Here is a 20,943-nt window from a genome sequence, read left to right as displayed (position 1 = left end):
AGTGTGTAGAAGAATTAAAATATCACAGATACACTTTTATAGGTGCTGCGGTTCTTGAGTTACGTTGTAAAGAGGACTGAAACAACAACACTTTTGTAAAACGTACATAACTCATTAACAACAATAAATTAAGCAAGTTTGCAAAGTATATGATTTGTAGAATGAACTTTTGCAAAACATCAAGGCGTTAATTTTCAATAATATATTGATATAGATAATGAAAATCGATTTTTAGGTTGCTTCGACCAACAATACCTCGTCTACCCTTAACATGGTTAACTATAGCACCACAATAATTTGTGGTGATTATAAGCTAGGCTGTTTCATTTATTTCGGCTATATTAAATTATTGTGTGTGCAAATCTAAATACCATGCACATTAAATAAGTTTCTGTACGAGTTTTTGGAGTTGTATTGAAAACATGACAAAATACAATGCGAACTATCACCATGACAATCATACCGCAGGATTTGCTTCAATAATTTCCAACCGATACCATTTCCATGTAGGTGCTAGCCTAGTGATCATATTTTTTAGTGTTACAGCGGACATATTATATTGTATCACATGCTAACAAATATACATGTAAACGCAAAATCTGCTCTCAGCCATCGAATTTAAGGATTAAATTTATTCAGAAACTTTCATTTAACTGCAAAATCTAACACAATGGTAAGTTCAATTTCTTTATCTAAATAAGTCAATGCAGAGTAATAATGGTACTTTAATAATTATTGTGACAATGTTTGCTTATTCAAAACAACAATAACAACAACAACAACAACAATGACAACAACAACAATGACATGTTTAAATGAACTCGATCATCCGCGCGGATCCGGTTTGCTTAATTCAAAACCATCCATAATTCGCGTTGTCGTTCCCGTGCATAGTAGGCCTATAATAGTGACGAGCATTATTTTGAGTGCCCCCAGGTTAATAAATATTTTACGCAAGCGAACCAAAGACGGAAGTATGCATACATTGTCAGATCTTCAAAGTTCGTTGATTTCATAACCATAAACATGATAAAGGGCAATGTACATTATGTATTTTAATAAACACAACATGACTCACGTAATTTTGTTTCAAATACAAATGCCTGTTCTTCAACATTGAGTTACAGGGTGTCCCAGAATGATTTGTACCGTGTTTGCAAAAATAACTAAAATAGAAGACGGGCAGTGTATCTATTTTTGATACCTGCATTATAATGCTGGACATGTCTCCTACTTATTTTGTTAATTTCAGCACGCTACCTTTATTTGTTTTGGCGTAGCATGCAATAATGTAAAATCGACGAAAAACCTGCTCTTCATTTTCAGCGCAAACGACTCGCATACCCTTGAAAATGGCACGATACGATTAAATAAAGAACGTGGGATGTTTGGCACAGCATTTCGACAACTGCACGACTATTGTTGGGGTTGCGCCTTAAAGCTTGCCGGACAGCTGCAATATTCGTTCTAGTTCTTACAGTCTTACGAGCACCTGAAGCTTCACTCTGCCGATTCCTGACAGTTCCGTGCTCGTCAAACTTCTTTATGTTATACACTATCGCTCCTTTGACTGGAACGCGTGCTCGTGGAAATCGTCTAATGAATCTTCTTTGCGTTTTTGAAAGAAATCCACACTGCTGTACAGTAAATTGAGGAGCCATCTTTTCTGTACCACAACCAGTTCGACCTCTTCAAGCATTTCAAATGACATGGACCGCACACCACAATAACTAAAACTACCGCCAAAGAGAGAATGGGATTAGACCGCAAATCCTTCGTAACGTCATAAATAATAGATAGATATCGGCTATTTAGTGGAAATATGACCAGGGTACAACTAAAATACCTGCATAACTTTTTCCAGATAACTTTATGCTGAACGGTTAGTAATGTTACAGATTTTCAAAATACATGTGAAGGTTGCGTTGTCAAAACTTAGAATTCACCATTTTTACGCAATCTTCTATAACTTCTACTAGAAACGTCCAATTTTTAAAATCTAAAAAATCTGAGGAAGCTAAATATATGTAAAACTTAAAATGTAAAACAATATGACCATTTAACATGCCCTTCATACCTAAAAAATTCCATCTTTCCTGGTACAGATCATTCTGGGACACCCTGTATTAACACTAAGATACAATGTACCCGAGAATCTGTGCAATTGTATGAAAATACGAATTATGGTTAACTTCAAATATTAATAGCAAATGAAAAGTTTCATCTGTAGCATTGTTCGTAATAATTATTTTATTTTTGATAGACAAATCCAGAGAATAAAACTCACGTTTCTTAGCTTTCGATAGCAGGGTATGCCATCTTGATCACAGGTGCTTTCCAGGCTCACTGCATCTCCCGCGGGAACTGGTAGTCTCGTTCCTACGATGTGATGTATGCTTAATCAGTGAGTCATATACGTGGTCAAGAGAATACATTCCAATGTCCCTGTTCATGGTTTTGTCGCCCCCTCTGCGAATCCATATTGCTTCGCGGATCTTTCTGGTGTGTTGATTTGAGTCCTTGTCTATGATTTTCTCCCCCTCCCAGTTGATAACATGGTTTTCTTGACAAATGTGGTCAGTAATGGCGGACTTGTTTTGTTCTGTCAATGATTCTTTTCTTTTTCCTCTGGTGTAATTTCTGTTGCTTGTTATCTTCTCGGCGTCCTTTTGATGTTCTGTAAGTCTTGTTGCAAACGCTCTACCTGTTTCGCCCACATACATTTTGTCGCATCCTTTGCAATCCACTCTGTATACCACTTCACAAGTCTCTTTGGGATCCCGCTTATCTTTTGGATGCACTAGAAGGCTCTTTAACGTGTTGTGGGGTTTCATGGCAATAGCGATCCGGTGTTTCCAGAAAATGCGTTGAAGCTTTTCTGAAAGTCCTTCAATGTATGGAATGACGACCATTCCTTTAGATGGATCGTTGTCTGATTTTTTGGTTTTTGTGTCTTTCTTAGCTTTGTTTTTCATTTGTTGTTTGACCTTTTCAATTGTCCATTTTGGGTAGCCGCAGTTTGCAAGGGCTATTCTTATTCTTTCCTCCTCTTCCTTTTTGTCTTCGTCTTCAGTTACTATGTTGTGCATTCTATCTAAGAGTGTTCTTATTACGCCGAGTTTTTGGTGTAGAGGATGTTGTGAGGTAAAGTTCAAGTATTGGTCTGTGTGGGTCTTTTTACGGTAGACCAATAACTTTAACAAGACTTAAAGAACATCAAAGGGACGCCGAGAAGATAACAAGCAACAGAAATTACACCAGAGCAAAAAGAGAAAAGAATCATTGACAGAACAAAACAAGTCCACCATTACTGACCACATTTCTCAAGAAAACCATGTTATCAACTGGGAGGGGGCGAAAATCATAGACAAGGACTCAAATCAACACACCAGAAAGATCCGCGAAGCAATATGGATTCGCAGAGGGGGCGACAAAACCATGAACAGGGACATTGGAATGTATTCTCTTGACCACGTATATGACTCACTGATTAAGCATACATCACATCTTAGGAACGAGACTACCAGTTCCCGCGGGAGATGCAGTGAGCCTGGAAAGCACCTGTGATCAAGATGGCATACCCTGCTATCGAAAGCTAAGAAACGTGAGTTTTATTCTCTGGATTTGTCTATCAAAAATAAAATAATTATTAATAGCAAATGTTCTCAAAACAGATTTATTGGGGCTGATTTTGAACAAGTGGACTTTTGTCAATATTTGGACATTTTTTTGACTGAAAAGGCATAAAAACCACTATGGGTCTACAGAGATCTCAGCAACACAGATTGATGCACTCAGTTGATGCAAATTTAAAGATCTGAATTGAGAAAACCGATGGTGATAAAGTAAATAACATTTGCAAAATGTGGATCTATGAGAACAACGGGGTGAGTCGAGTTACCTTGGAATTCATAATCTATTGTTCCTATTCTATCAGACAAAAAGCAAACAGGTGTCTGAAGAAATGGACAGGCGTCACATAGTGCTCCAAGCGTTCGCGATTACACATAAAAGGAAGAAGGGGCTTCAGTTGAAGGCATGAAAAGCACATTAAAAGTGCATGCAACTTGTCAAGTATCCCATACTGAAGTACTCAGTTTACATGGTTTATGACGAGATACGGCAATGTGTATGGGCATGCGATGGCAAGATTGGGTGGGAAGAATGGGAATGGAGTGAAAGAACTGGAAGGGTGAATAAAACACTTGTTCGTACATGAGCTCTGCAAAGGGCAGCAAGGAAGACATGGAACTGGATACATCAAGATTCAAATGAGATTAGTGGAGATAAATAAGAAGGAAAACACAAAGGTTCCTTCACATCTTTAGTGAAAGCAATGATCTTCGATATATTGAAGGTCTTTGGTCAAAGAAGTCACTGACGAGCAGGTGCTTGTCAACCTCTACAGCATGGCAAAGCAAGGTGAATGGTTGGCATGGGCAATTGCAATGCAGCTAGACATTGAACATGCACAGGTGGTCACCAGAGCTGCATACTCAAATTCTACCTCAACTCAGTGCAGGATACAGTACCATACCCTCTCAATCTAAAAGATCTGAATGGAGTAAGCATTCATGGTGACTGTGTCCGCTGTGTAGGTACAGCAAATGTACCATTATCTATAATCTTCTACTGCTGCTAAATACACACAAAGGTTCTTTCACATCTTTAGTGAAAGCAAAGGTCTTAAATACATTGAAGGTCTTTGGTCAAAGGAGTCACTGACGAGCAGGTGCTTGTCAACCTCTACAGCATGGCAAAGCAAGGTGAATGGTTGGGATGGGAAATTGCAATGCAGCTAGACATTGAACATGTACAGGTGGTCACCAGAACTGCTAAAATTCTACCTCAACTCTACCTCAAGCATTCATGGTGACTGTGGCCGCTTTGTAGGTACAGCAACTGTACCATGATCTATAATCTTCTGCTGCTGCTAAATACTCACTATGAGCAGGTAGATGCACAGATCATAGATAGTATTTATTCTGTAATACCCGTAATAAATAAATTATAATGATGATATTTTATATACTGGTTACTTATGAGGTTACTTTACCACGGTTATAAAAACACCAAACAAGTATACTTACACCTACTTACATGTATCAAGTTGAACTATTAAACAATTATATTGAATATAAAATGCTTGAATACGACTCTGGTAAAGTATTTAAAGTGCTTTCATTTTCTTTTCTTCACATTTCAGCGTGAATGTATCTCAATCCACGTTGGCCAATGCGGTGTACAGATGGGAAATGCCTGCTGGGAATTGTACTGTCTAGAGCATGGCATCCAGCCTGATGGTCAGATGCCTAGTGATAAGACCATTGGCGGAGAATGTGACTCATTCAATGCTTTCTTCAGTGAAACTGGCACAGGACAACATGTCCCTCGTGCTGTTTTTGTGGATTTGGAACCGACAGTAGTTGGTAAGTTGCATTTTGGACATTGACACAAGCTCTGTAGCTTTATTAAAACACTTCCGAGTTTACGCTTGTGATCCCCGTGACATTGGGCTATTCCAGTTGAAATCCACCTATACTTCCACACAGGGAGTGTGAATTTCAACTGGGAAAAAGGACAGGAAATGGGAGTGGGTAAGGGGTTAAGGAAAGTAAGGGACAATGGAAATGAGAGTTGAGAAAATGTGGAGTAAAGAAAAGGGAAAGACTCGAAGGCAAGGAATGGGAAACTTTGAAAGAGAAGAGGATATAAAAGCAAATATGTAACAACATTTTATTTACTTAACAGACGAGATTCGCACCGGTACATACCGTAGCCTCTTCCACCCTGAACAGCTCATTACTGGCAAGGAGGACGCGGCTAATAACTACGCGCGTGGTCACTACACAGTCGGCATGAAACAAATTGATCAAGTGTGTGACAGAATCAGAAAAATGGTGAGAACAAATCCTGCAGTAGAAATATTTATAATTGGCTGAAATGTTATGATAATATATCGGGTGCACAAAACGTTATTTACCATGAGAGGGCAATTTTGATAAGAAACCAAACCAATGTTGCCGTGAAATGCTCTGTACTCTACACTCAGAGAAATATTTACAAAACATTGTGTAAGTATAGAACCTCATAATAATTAAGTAAAATTTACCTCAGAACTATGTAATATTTACCGAATTATGTAAAATTTTAATTAATTTGGGTAAAATTAATTAAAATTTTACATAATTTTGGTAATTATTACATAGTTCTGAGGTAAATTTTACTTAATTATTATGAGGTTCTATACTTACATAATGTTTTGTAAATATTTCTCTGAGTGTAGCGCAATGAATACCCAGCAATCCCCCGTGTTTTTACCATGTAATATATATACCTATATCTGGCTGCAAAGTGCGTCGAGTTATAGATATCAGAGAGATTGCGATTTCCAAACGTACGTATCGAACGTACGTGGAATCTATTCAAAATCACTCTCCTGTGACGGGATTTAGAATAGATTCCACATACGTTCGATGCTACGTTTGGAAATCGCAATCTCTCTATCAACAACGTTTTGAAGAACTTGTCTATAGTTGCCTGGTTATGTGTTTTTTGACGATTTTCGTTTTGTTAAAAAGCTGATGGCTAGATATTCTATTTCATCGCCATTATAATTATTTCAATAAAATTGCATCAATAAAGCACGAGAATAACGGTGCTATGATAATAATTTATCCTTTCAGGCTGATCAATGCGCAGGTCTCCAAGGCTTCCTCATCTTTCACAGCTTTGGTGGAGGCACAGGGTCAGGTTTCACATCTCTCCTTTTGGAACGACTCTCCGTAGACTACGGCAAGAAATCCAAGCTCGAGTTTGCCGTCTACCCAGCTCCTCAGATTTCAACAGCTGTCGTCGAACCATATAACGCCATTCTCACCACCCACACCACCCTCGAACACTCCGACTGTACTTTCATGGTCGACAACGAAGCCATCTATGATATATGTCATCGTAACCTAGATATAGAGCGTCCAACCTACACCAATCTTAATCGTCTTATCGGGCAGATCGTGTCTTCACTCACTGCATCTCTCCGCTTCGAAGGTGCCTTGAATGTTGATCTAATTGAGTTCCAGACCAACTTAGTGCCTTACCCTCGTATTCATTTCCCACTTGTGACATATGCTCCGATTATTTCAGTAGAGAAGGCTTATCATGAGCAGTTGAGTGTTGTGGAAATCACCAATGCCTGCTTCGAGCCAGCTAATCAGATGGTAAAATGTGATCCTCGTCACGGCAAGTACATGGCCTGTTGTATGCTATACCGTGGTGACGTTGTCCCCAAAGATGTCAACGCAGCTATCGCTAAAATCAGGATGAAGCGTACCGTCCAATTCGTCGACTGGTCTCCATGTGGTTTCAAAATAGGCATCAACTACCAGCCACCAACCGTTGTACCTGGTGGTGATCTGGCTAAGGTCCAGCGTGCTGTTTGCATGTTGAGCAACACAACCGCCATCGCTGAAGCTTGGGTCCGCCTGGACCACAAATTTGATTTGATGTACGCCAAGCGTGCTTTTGTCCATTGGTATGTCGGTGAAGGTATGGAAGAGGCGGAGTTTTCTGAGGCTCGTGAAGATTTGGCTGCCCTTGAGAAGGATTATGAAGAGGTCGGTATCGTCTCAATTGAAGAAGAAGAAGATTCCTATTAAAGCTAGCACACAATTATCCACACTTCCTGCAATTTCTCCGACTTCCTTTTGGCATCGAATCTCTTCTCTTTGCAGAAGTTTGGGTGCCCTTTGGCCCATTCAGTGATTTGCTCATCCGGACGACCGTAAAATCATTAAAATTCAGATTTTGGTACCTTTTTCATTGTCATAGATGTGCTAAAACATAGCCTGCTATTTATTTAGCCGAAAGCCGTGTATCTAAGACAAAATACTCACTTAGGTATTTAATTTAGTTTAGTTTAGTTTAGTTTAATATCTTTATTGCACAAAATATCAAAATGCGGTGTGTGGTGCAAAAGGGCAACCCCGAACAGGCACGCAGGCCCACTGGATGGGGGCCCTTATACACACACCAAAATAAAAGAACTAAAATTACACAGTACATAATTATAAGCATATTTAAAAAACACTATAAAATACATTAAAAATACAATATAATACTAAAATTGAGTTGCCAATATAGGGTAAAGGCATCGCATAAATCAATAAACATTAGTGAAATTGCACAAGGTACATGTAGGTAAACTGATAAGTTCACAATTTGCAAATGTTCCCCCGCACAAATCCAAAAACACCTCGGCACAAAGATCCCCTGCACACCCCAATGACGCCCAAAACCACACCGTAGCACCATATCAAATTGGCTGATCAACACTCACACTCCTCGTCTGATTCCTGCTGGAACTTGACGTTGGTGGCGTCAATTTGAGAAAGTACCACAGTGCAGCACGAAACGCCACCGAGGCATGCCTAAGACCTCCATACCGAAGCATTTCCAGACATGTACAGAAGAAACATTTGCAAATTGTGAATTATGAACAATCCAGATGAAATTATTTATGGATACTGACAGGTGAATTTGAGATGTAGTAATTTAGGAGCTCGGATTTGAAATATTTGAAAATGTGAACGTTCCTAACGTCAGCAGGGAGGTTGTTCCAGGAGTTGTACACACGGTTAAAAAATGTCTGCTTGAAAATATTGGTATATTGCACTTATTTGGGATAATTGTAGGCAAGTCAGAAGATCTTAAAGAAATGGATTCAGTGCCACGGAAATTCACTCTATCTTGCAATGAGATAAAAGACATGCCATGTAAACCCTTGAAGAGCAGGATGTTATCTTTAAACTTGCGACGGTCCTCAAGACTAGAAAGGTTGAGTTCTGTAAGACGCTCTTCATAGGGGGCAGAACTTTGAAGGATGAATCTGGTAGCACGCCTTTGAACTCTTTAAATGGCAGTAATGAGACCCTTTGTAGATGGATTCCAAATTTCTGACCCGTATTCCAAAATAGGTCTGACATGAGCCAAATAAAGAATTTTACGAGTAAGGGGTCTTTTACCTCATTGCAAGTGTGACGGATCAAGCCCAAAATACGGTTAGCTTTGCAAATCATATGATTAATATGCATTTTCCAATTCAAATTATTAGTGACCATGATACCAAGATCGTTTTGACTAGTAACAGAAAGTAAATTGTGGTTACCAAGTTTATAATCAACAGGATCAACATGGTGACGTTTACGAGTTTCGACCTGAAGCACCACACATTTTTTTGCATTAAAATCAATATCCCATGTTTTACTCCAGTTATTCAGAGCATTGAGGTCATTTTGCAGAGCCACTTGATCATCAATGGAAGCAATTGTTCTATATAATTTTGCATCATCCGCAAAGAGAGCAATGCGTGTCTCAGGTGAGACACAGGATGGCATGTCATTGATGAAGATAACAAAAAGTAAGGGCCCTAGGATAGAGCCCTGTGGGACACCGGATGTGACTGGTAATAAGTCAGAATGAGCACCATTGATGACCACTCTCTGCAATCTGCCCTCCAAATAATTGTTGAACCAGGCAAGGAGTGAGCCACCGATGCCTGCATACCTGAGCTTCTCAATAAGCTTGGAATGGTTGACCGAGTCAAATGCCTTTGAGAAGTCCAGGTACACAACATCAGTGTCACACCCCCTGTCATAGATAGAACCAAGATTATGGGTAAAACCAACAAGTTGAGTAACACAAGACCGATTTGGCATAAAGCCATGTTGCCCATCGGAAATAATTGGCTGTAAAAACGGCAATATTTTCTTGTGGATGCAGCGTTCAAGAACTTTGGAAACCAGGCTGAGCAGTGATATTGGACGGTAGTTTTCAACGCAAGTGTTGTCCCCTTTCTTAAACACTGGTGTGACATTTCCCAACTTCCAGGCGGATGGAACCTTGCCTTGCTGTAGAGAAGCATTAAAGATGACAGTCAGGGAGTGTGACAGCTCAAAGGCACACTCGCGCAACAACTTGCCTGGAATACCGTCCGGACCACATGCCTTGCCTGGATCCAATGCTCTCAGAACGTCAAAGATGTCTGTAGCAGAAAATAAAATAGAACACAAGCTATTGGTATCATTACTATTATCAAAAATACAAGCAGTGTCAAAGGGATCTTTGTTTCTAAACACACTGTGGAAGTATTTGTTGAAGAGACTGGCTTGTTCAGCTGGAATGCTGGTGGTGGAATTATTGTATGTAATTGAATGGGGAATTTTACCAGGGTTTTTAATCTTGTGGAATGACCAAAACCTCTTTGGGTTGTCTCTAAGTGAGTCTCTAACTTCAAAGAGAAAATCGGCACGCTTTCTCTTGATGAGGATTTGATTGCTTACGCAAAGATCGAAATTTATCCCAATAAATGCTGTTGCCAGTTTTTTTAAACTTAACCCAAGCACGTTCTTTTCTCTTCACAATATTAATAATTTCTGAATCAATCCAAGGAGCAGAGTTTTGGATTTTGCAGTGCACCTTAGGAATAAACGTATCAACAATGTCACACAAACTAGTGTTCCAATTGTCCCATAAAACATCAATGTCATTGTCGTCCAAGTTCCAAGAGTGAGAAAGGAGAGCATTTTTTAGGCCAGACCAGTCGGCTCGTTTGAAATTGTAAACGGTGCGCTTTGGTTGCTTGACACGTTTGCACAAGATGGGAATTGAAAAGGTAATGGCAGTATGATCCGAGCCAATATTATCACACCCTTCTCTAAGATCATCAACAAGAGTAGGATCCCACAGCAAAACAAGATCAAGGATGTTACCGGTGCCATCTTTATTAAACCTAGTTGGGAAATTCACCATCTGGTGCAAATAGCAAGCATTAGCAACATCACAAAATTCTCTTTCAAGTACTCTACTGTCATTAGTATATTCGTTTAGTGTCCAATTAATACGTGGCAAATTAAAGTCACCTACTATAATTTTATTTTTAATTTGATGAGATTGAATAGAGTCAATAAAGGAACTCAGCATATCCATGTCCTCCATGCCAGCATTGGTGTACACAGGTGGACGATACACAACGGAGAGAAGAACACTTTTCCCTGGCTGTGGATTTACTTCTACAACACACGACTCGGGATACGTTTCTAACTCAACATGGCGATGAGACGCTAAGTCCATTTTCACTGCAATCAACACCCCACCACCACGAGTACCGGTACGATCATTTCGGTACACAACATAACCAGAAGGGAGAATAAAGCTGTCAGGAATAGTTGAGTTCAACCAAGTTTCAGTAATTAAGATAACATCGTAATCAAGGCTGTATACAATGGCTTGAAGATCAACGGTTTTGTTCTTGGTACTACGAGTATTCAAATAAAAGCAAGTCATATTGTTGTTACTACTGTCAGCAACAGAACTAATGGAGCTGTTGGAAACTGACAGAAAGGATCCTGAAGAGCCTGGTTCACTACATGTAGACACGGACAAGTTAAGCGAAGATGTCGAATCAAAAAAGGAGTCAGTTAGTGGTGGGAGACCTTGTGTGCAAATACACAACATACAAGTCCAGCAGGAGCCGAGGGAGCGAAACTGATGCATAGACAGTCCACTACAAGCACGATGGAAATGATCACTGCATGATGTACATTGGACTCGGTACTTATTGTAAATTGGTTTGGTACAATGTGCACACTCCTGACGAGGTCCAGGATTTTGTGGACATCCCCCGCCAAGAGCAACAACCCCAACAACTGGAACGTAGCCGAACTGTTAGCATAATAGGCTACACGTCTATGCAAATATTTTGTACCATGACAATTTGTAATGTCTATGCCTGACCTGTGGTGAGCTGTGATAGGGTGCAGAATTCCGCAGTCAGGTAAGCTTACCAGATTATGACCTTCACCAAGTTGATGTAGTCTAAGCTGAAATGAAGCTACCAAAAGTACTGATATGAAGAGAGTACTCATTATAACAGCTGTGCTGAGAGTCTTGTTGAAGAAGAATGCTGATAGAATGCTATAATAAGTTCAAATTGTCAGAGCTCATCCACCCACAGCTCAACCACAGGCGGCCATCTTTTCATTCTTTTACATGAATCTATAATTCATAATTTACTGACAGTATATAAATTAGCTTTAGGTATTTGAATGCGGCTGCAACTTCGTCAATACTGCTGTTTCCTTCGTTTTTTGCCAAATTTTTCAATTTTAAAAATACTAAATGACAATTTGAATGACATATCCTTCACTTTTAAGCAATTAATAAACAATTTTTTTACACTTGCGCTGAATGGACTTTAACTTGTTTCTTTCGTAGATGACATGCTTGATTGCTAGTCATCTTTATTCGTTTGGTACTAAATACTGAAAGCGAAGGGCAATCAGGGTACATACATCCAGTAACAACGCGGTAATATAACTAAAACACTACATTGCTAGACTGTGAATTCTTCGTTCTCGAGAAACTCTCAATTATATTTAAAAAAATGACAACAATATACTGTTGTTCTGCCTGTTGTTGAATATATGCTTTATTCCGTAAAATTTGAAGAAGCTTTGACTTTTGATTGTCAAATCCTAATAAAAACCTATTTAAAACCAAAATTCTTCTTCTTAGTTTTTACATTATAATACTTATAATTAAGATATGAACATCTAAACAACACCAGTTTTGAGCCTTTTTGTAACATCTAATGGCTCTGGAAAGTGCCGTTTATTCTTTGGTTAAAATGATATTTAGCTTATAGCTGCCTCTATGTTACCTTGACGACCCTCAAAAACGCCGGTTGTGGTCCATGTGGTGTAAACGAAAGCAATGGCGCCCGAGAGACCTCATAGTTACTGATCTACGTAAGTTGGACCAATTTGGAGTCTCGAGCAGTTGACGTTTATTGGACGTTACCTATTTGACCCACAGGTTACATGGAGGAATTCAATGAAGTATACTGCCCCTACCCTCTTGGGACAGATATAAGCCAAAAGAAATGTAGTATTTTCCCTCCTGATCATTTTCACAAATTATAAATTTATCGATTGAAAATCTGCATTGAGTCCTTTATAAATGGGTTCGGAAGATAGATACAATACATGTACTAACGGTAATAAAATAAACGAACGCAAGTGCAGAGATGTTACAATATCATTCAGTTTATAAAATAATCTTTCAGGTGAGCGTTTGCGCGATGCGTGTTTGCGTTTTGTTTGGAGGAAGAGAACTGCGCGGCGGAGAATGATAAAAGAGTAGAATTAGGCAGTTGGGAAAATGGTTTTGAAGGAGATGACACATGAAATAAATGCTGTTATGCTGAATATTGTTAAAATCGTCGTCGTCTTATATTTGCCTTCGTCGTCTTATTACTTTAAGTATTATTGCGAGTAGAGACTATCAACTCGTTACAGTTGATCAGGGTCAATCATTTTGGAACCCATACTCCTCATGTATATGGCTTTATCTATATCTTCCACAACTGGAGTGAGTTACCCAATTTATCTAATCAAATCTCATATTCCTTCTGTGGAAGACTTCAGCTAAATCTTCCACAGGGGTAGTGTGGATTTTAAATGGAACAGCCCAATGTCAGGAGGGTGAGAGTTCGTTAGGGCAATGACGGGTGAGTGGTTGGATTGGGTAGGATCATGATCAAGTTCAGAGTAAGGATCTGTATTAGAAAGTTGCTGTTCAGCCTCGGAGATGTATAGATCTTTTTACCAGACGACGATAGATCCGCCCTTATCAACAGTCTTCAGTCTGCAGTCTTTATGCTCCTAAATAAAGCAAATAGCTTGTCCAAGGAGAAAAAACACAGGTGCATATGTGTCAATAGTGTGGGATGTGTACAAGATGTACGAGTACAAATGAACTCTAGATGCTTAGAGAAGCTAGTGGCCTGCAGAAGCTCCAGCTGCAGGGAGTGCTGCTGACTGGAAGGCTTGGACTGATGTTGATGTTACAGCTTCCACAGGCAGGCAGTTCCAAATTGGTATCGCGCGAATGAAGAAAGAATACTTGTAAGTGTCCCGAGATGCTCGGATGGGCTGATATCGGAGATGGTGGGTTAATCTCCCAACAGTTGGATGATGGGTTGAAAGTTGACATTTATGAGTCCATGATGTACTTTGTGGAACATTGAACACTGAATGAACAGTCTCCTTGTTTTAAGAAGGTCCAAATCTACCTGGTGAAGCAGTGGTGTGACGCTAGCCCACCTATCAAAGTTTCCACTTGGCGCTGGACTGTGTCCAATGACTTGATGTCCCTGACTCCATGCTGATGCAGCATATTCGAGCTGAGGTCTTACTAAACTTTGGTGAGCCTTTGGTTTCACCTTCTATGAGCATGGGCCAAGGTTTCTTCGGATGACCCCAAGGGTACTCACTGCCTAATAGATCGAATGTTAGCAATGTGCTCTTTGAAAGTCAAATCACTGGAAATGGTGACTCCGAAATATTTGTCTCTAGCAACTGGCAACCCTGATCGAGGGAATGTCGCGTCGCGTACGTGACCTTGAGCTGGCAAGGGGCGGACACACCAAATATTGAGTTGTGTTTTCTCAAGTAAGAGACTTATCTGAACATGTCACAGTGAGAGTGTAAGTTTTTGGGGCGCCCGCAACGGCGGGGGCACCTTATTGGCATGACTTTGTGAAAAGCATCTAATTTCACTCTTGCTAGATTTACTTCGCAATTGTTTGGCTAAAAGTATGCCCAGCTTAAAAATAAAACCACAATTTCCTTGGATTTTATTTTATTATTGTTTTCTGATATGCACGGGATAAAATCTTGTGCGTATTATCTTTGTTTAAAATACAAAATTAATGGACTTATAAAAACACCAAATTGACCTTTGTATGGCTTAATAAACCAGTTTACCGCCGCTTAGAACCCGATAGACGGTGACCAACACTATGGACTACAATAGCCTAATCTCAATGGCATAGTCCAATAACTTCAAATAAACAATCATAGTGCAAAATTTGACCTAATTTGCAGAGTATGAGTTTTTGTACCCAAAGTTTCAAAGTCATTCAATGAATGTACAAATGTATTGGGGTTAAAGAACCGTGTGCTGATAGATGCGCATGTTGTGGATCCTAGTGCAAGTTGACCATAAGGCAAAAAAAAAAAGATGTTTGTTTGCCCTCAACCGACCGGCCCTATAAATTTTGGAAATCAGAAAAAAGGTGTGTTTTTTCTATTTACTGTACAAAAGAATACCGACCCTATTTTTGGAAATTCCTGCAAAGTTTTTTTTTCTTTTCAAATTGTTGCATTCTGAAAATGTAAAAAAATGTATTTTAGAACTTGTGTTCAACATTTTAGTTGTTTTGTAATGTTAGTTGATTCATTTTGACACCAAAATATTGTCTGATTTTTCATATTTTGAACCTTAATTAATACAAACAGTAGAGTTTGCTAGTAATTAAAAAAAGAAAAAGAAAAAAAAATCCCGCGGCCGACCGACCCAATTTTGAAAATTCATTTGAGGGCAAGCAAATAATTTTTTTTTATTGGCCTAAGATCAAACGAGGCAGTGACTATACAAAGTAAACATAAGCAAGGCCATGTTTTTGAATAGTACTGATAATGATAATTGCACGCTAATTAAATCTGAATATACAATTAAAAAACCGCTTATTTTGTAAACAGATAATACTCTGTGATTATTTATGGAAGAAAGTTAATGGAACTGCTCTCATTGAAATAATTGATATATTAAACATACATTTTGTTTTGTTAACGATGAAAATCCGTTCACAAATAAAGTTTTTACGACATTATTTGACAATTCAATTCATTCAGAAAATGCAAGATTGGATCATGGAGGTAGTACTAGCTACTACCTCCATGATTGATTAAGTAATCATGCAGTCTTTTTGATTTAATGTGATTGTAAGTAAATCCTGTCATCTACCCGGCAATGTTTGCTTATCTTAACAGAAAAGGTAAACAGACAAAAATTTAGAGTTTTAAATTGGAGAGTTGACAGGAAGTTGTAAGAGTTAAATTGTTATGGACATGATTGGTGTAAGCGCGAAAATGTTGAATGTCAGATCAAAGTCATCCGAGGTGAATTAAGTAATGTCGATCACAATTCTGCGCCAAAATTGTTACAGGTCATCTGAGGTGGACTAAGTATATATTTGGATTGTCAGAACACCTTCTCCAATCAAACACATTTCTCTTGATTATCTTCTACTCTTCCCTAGAAAAATCATTATAATACCAAATCTACACACCATGGAATTCACCATATCACATCCAAGCTCACATTGGGCGCCCCATTCCTTTTTTAAAGGAATTTTTATTGTTTAAGCAATACAGTTTGCTAGTGTCTTTAATCTCATTTTGTGATACAAAGAGAGCACACTATAGTGTTGCAATTATATGATCCTTCCGTTGTAATGCGCTTCCTCAGGTAATTCTTTGTTTAATTGACAAACTGTGTGATGTAAACATCAAAGGACATTTGTATCTTTCAATTAACTTCAACTCAACACTACTCTAAAACAACAAACCTGTTCCTAACATGATTGAAAACTGCATTTGATACAAAAAATAAACATATTCTAAACTTTTGTCCATTACTGTAAGTAATGTAGTGTATTTCGCGGTGCTCGGGTTACGCAGTTTTCAATAATACTTTGGTGTCAATGTTTTAACATGGCATCCTAAGATCATGAAGATGGTGTCACAAATATATTTTTTGGAAACATTCTTTCTTTCTTCTTGCTAATTCTTTCTATTTATTTTTTTTTTTTTCTTTCTTCCATTCATTTTTCTTTTGAGTTATTTTCTTTCATTCCTTCTTTCTTTCTTTCTTTCTTTTTGTTTTCTGTCATTCCTTTCGTTGTTCAAAGGAAAACCATTTCAATCAAAAAGTCGCCTAAAGACACCACAGATACAGAGATATTATTGTATTGCAATGCTGCATATTGTATAGGTTCATGGTCATGCCTATTGTTGCCTGGTGACTTTGACTAACTGGGTCACAGGTTTTCATGTTGTACATATTTGGAATTGTATGCTTCAATTTCCACATTTAACTCTTATCCCCGTCGCTGTTACCAACCTGGTGACTTGGAGCCCAATTGGGCCATTTGTGAACATTTATTTTAGTCATTTTATGAAAGCATTTAAATGGTTAAGAATATTAAAAATAATAACTTTTTAGTTCGTTAACATGACACTTGATCACCATGATCACTTCTCCAGTTGCAACTAAATATCAAGGAGGAATGCCCGGGGAAAATGCTGACCTTTATTTACTAATACCTACCATTTTGGCTACTCTATAGTATGGGAAACTCAGGGAAACAACCAACACATTATGCTGTAAAAAGAAATATATATTCACCCGAAGTTAACTTTGAGCTATTCATGTTTTATTTTGTTTGTACTAAAATTATAATAAAAAAGCACATAACTAGTTTATTTTTTTGTATATTGTAAAATGAAGAAATTGGCCGGAATTAGAATTAGAAACATGCTTGAAATTGTTGCATCATAAAAGAATTATTTTGGACCAAAATAACCGCATGTTTACAGAACACGGAACATATATTTTCTTGCATAGTCAGACTCGTAACAAGGGCTGATTTTGAGGAAGTGGACTTTTTTTTCAAAAATTGGAAATATTTGGACTAGGGGCGGATTTTGAATGGGAATGTAGAAAAAGAATTGTTGGGCCTTTGGCGATGGGGGCGTCTGCCCCCCTGGTTACAGGCCTGTGCATGGTTGAACAACCTATACTACGCCTGTCATGGGGTTTTAGGGTTCATGCCACTAAATCCGCCCGTGCAGCGGTTTCCAGTAAAAGTTTATCACGCCTATAGTCCCAACTGTGCATCAAAATTATGTCAGACTCGTAACAAGGGCTGATTTTGAGGAAGTGGACTTTTTTTTCAAAAATTGGAAATTTTTGGACTAGGGGCGGATTTTGAATGGGAATGTAGAAAAAGAATTGTTGGGCCTTTGGCGATGGGGGGCGTCTGCTATGGAAATCCATTTTGTGTTATGTACCCTTTATATACATGTAGAGTAACACTTCCCAATCTTTTGTATTCCCTGTGAAAAGGTCTATTGAGGAGTGTAGGGATTATCAGTGGTGACACAAGATATTTCTTTCCAGGGAGCAAATAAGGAGGAAGTGAAATATGGAGAGGCAAAAATATGACACTTTTTCAAAACATTTGGCATCTTCTGCGCAAAATCGTGGGATTGTTGGTGATTCTTATTGGTTCTGACGGGAAGAGGAAACCCGGGGCAAAGAATATTACTTTGGGGCCCATTCCCCAATGAGATACTGATGATTACTAAAGATAGATTATTACTTTCAAAGAATTCAAATAAACTTTACACGTTTTATTTTCATTACTAATCATTTTACTAATATTTCCACATAAACTTAAGTTTAAAAAAATACATATTTGCACAACATCTTCGCCTTTCCGATAATTATAGACACGTGGCAACAAACAAAGCGCCTGTATTTTATAAAATTTACAGAATTATATTTTTTAATCCAGTGGCTAGCTTGCTGTCGCGTGAACTAATAATGCTTGATTTAAAACAAAGAGTAAATATATAGGGTTTAATTTGATATAATTTTGATATAATTCGATATAATATGACATAGTATAATTGATATAATTTAATATAATATGCATAATATATTATTTGATATAATATGAAACGATATAATTTGATATAACGGAAGATTCTTATTTTCACTGTGAAGTTTGATACAATTCGCCACTTGCACGGTTCCGCCATTATGCACTATATGCGGGGAGAGCCTCGAACTGGCAGCATACATGAAAGGAAGAATTACGTAACCTTACACAGAATGTTATATGACTGGTTCAATTCCCATTCATGTATGCTGCCAGTTCGAGGCTCTCCCGCACATAGTGCATAATGGCGGAACCGTGCAAGTGGCGAATACTTTCAACAGATGTACCTGAATCTGTTGTAATGAACGACATACAAATCAAGGAGTGGGTATAGCTGCCATGTGTAGCTGTCAGGTGTAGATGAGTACAATATACTGTGTGTAAATTGCCTAATGTTCACGGGGCAGCTTTACATTTTTGGCACTGAGCAGTCGATATGTGTGATTTAGCGACGTTTTGATTTTCTGGACGACGATTTTTTTTACCAATTTGTTTAAAAATAATACAGAATATGAGAAAAACAATGTGTTTTTGACTTATTTTATTTTATTTTATTTTATTAGATCTTATTTTGCCTGGGGAACAAACTCAGTGGTCCACACTGATTTCCAGTCTGGCCCAGGGGTCAAACAAAATACATCAAAATACAAATGAAATACATACAAAAAAATTACATAGCATGGATTTAACAAATAACATCATATATGAACACACCAAGGAAGCACATCTGTGCTGGTCGGCTGCAGTGCAGCAATGTCGGCAGGCTTCTAAGACAGCACGCAGACAGAGTCCGCACTGCAGCCGACCATCATGCAACAACCTGAATAATTTAATTGCACATCGCTTTGAAACGGCCTAGTGTATGAGGTAATGGTACTTTAACCTGGGTTGGCAATGAATTAAAAGAGACCACGCCTCTGGATGTAAATTTTCGCTTAGCCGACTCGCTCTTACTAAGTGGGATGACCAGATTACCTTGTGACCCTGCTCTAGTCAGGTGGTTGTGACTCGAAGCAACTGTGTGGAATATATTGCACAGGGGTGATGGGAGTAGCAACTTTCTATCATTCAAAATCATATTGACTTCGTATAGGGAATGTTTTTGGCATGTTACCTATCAAGTTCTAAAGATTAGCTAAATGTATGAAAACATATTATTTCAGAAATATAAATTTTTCCCCTTTGTATCCTCTGTATAAAACTGTTTTTGATCCATTTTGTTGCGTAAAAGCTTGCTTAATAAATGTCAGCTAATTTTTCGCAATATATTGATTTTAATAAAGAGAAAATTTAAAGGTAATTTTTAGTACTTTTAAGCATTAAAAAGAAAATACAATTAAAATGGTATTCCAAATTCAAAATATTTTTTACTCAATAAAAGATCAAATTATAAGAAACAAGGTGTCATCGTAACGAAAGATTGTTTAATTTCGAAAATTCTCTCGCCGGTGTTTCTAGTGTTTCTATTTTGATTGTAGTATTTCTAAATTTCCCTAAAGATATTAATATTACATTTCACAAAAATTAAAAACAAGGAATGTTTCAATTTGATTGGTACGCGATCGATCGATTGAATGATTGATTTATTAGTTGGGCTTTTAATATGTAGCCTTCCAAAAATAACTTCACTATCTCGTTTCTTTGCACGGTGAAACACTATCGGCTTGTGCTCATTTTAGTAAGGGAGTGTTCATAAATACTTTGGTAGGGGGGGCTGGAAAATATGTAGGGGGGGCATCAAATTTTAGGAGTTCTGAATAGGGGGGTTAAAAAAAGTTTTGGGTGTATGAACAGGGGGGGGGGTTAAAAAGTTTTGGGGCACATAGAGGGGGGTGTAAAACTTTAGCAACATTAATGTAAAATAGCCTGAAATTTTTTCACGCGTAACGCGCGAAAATGTTCCAGTGAAACCAGAACAAAAGTTCATTCCAGATAAGGGTATTTTATCAGGTCCTTTATTTATTTTGATAAGTCATTCAATAGTTAAAGATATAATTATAAGTATGAAGTGTTAAAATTGTCTTGTTATCTAAAACTTAATTTTGAGGTTTCTGTCAGTTCCTTCTGGTCTGCTTTTTAAATCACTAAAAAGGTGCAATATCTTTGTTCTTCTTTTGTGTTGACAATTTTTATGTAGTATGCAGTACAGATTATTAATTTATTATCACTGATATATACCACTAAATCATGTTGCATTACAATCATAGACAGAGGAATTAGCTTGGAGATCTGGGGTACACATTTTCACCCTCTAATTTTTCCATGGGGACATCCCCAAAAAAATCCTAGTAGGAGAAAAAAAACCAATAATTGCTCTT

At 38.0% G+C, this 20,943-nt stretch overlaps 1 protein-coding gene across 2 annotated transcripts; it reads left to right on the top strand.

The window, feature by feature from the left end:
• Positions 1-481: 481 nt before the first annotated feature.
• LOC140157135 (tubulin alpha-1 chain-like) lies at positions 482-7,897 on the top strand. Of its 2 annotated transcripts, none has more exons than XM_072180216.1 (4): positions 482-673; positions 5,207-5,429; positions 5,752-5,900; positions 6,687-7,897. In XM_072180216.1, exons 1-4 carry the CDS (start codon positions 671-673, stop codon positions 7,653-7,655), a joined length of 1,344 nt encoding a protein of 447 aa, XP_072036317.1. In that variant the 5' UTR covers positions 482-670; the 3' UTR covers positions 7,656-7,897. The 2 variants fall into 2 exon arrangements, with proteins under 2 accessions (XP_072036317.1, XP_072036316.1); XM_072180215.1 differs by lacking the exon at positions 482-673 and adding an exon at positions 3,849-3,887.
• The last annotated feature ends 13,046 nt before the right edge of the window (positions 7,898-20,943 follow it).

Source organism: Amphiura filiformis, chromosome 7 (assembly GCF_039555335.1).
Source record: "Amphiura filiformis chromosome 7, Afil_fr2py, whole genome shotgun sequence".
In the NCBI taxonomy this organism is placed as follows: Eukaryota; Metazoa; Echinodermata; class Ophiuroidea; order Amphilepidida; family Amphiuridae; genus Amphiura; species Amphiura filiformis.
The sequence above is the reverse complement of the archived record's forward strand: the minus strand, read 5'-3'. Positions and strand labels throughout refer to the sequence as shown.

Coding starts and splice junctions, on each gene's coding strand:
- LOC140157135 (XM_072180215.1), top strand. CDS start 3,864: ATGTGGATCTATGAGAACAACGGG. Junction 5,430..5,751: donor TTTGGAACCGACAGTAGTTG/GTAAGTTGCATT, acceptor TTTACTTAACAG/ACGAGATTCGCACCGGTACA. Junction 5,901..6,686: donor GTGACAGAATCAGAAAAATG/GTGAGAACAAAT, acceptor TTATCCTTTCAG/GCTGATCAATGCGCAGGTCT.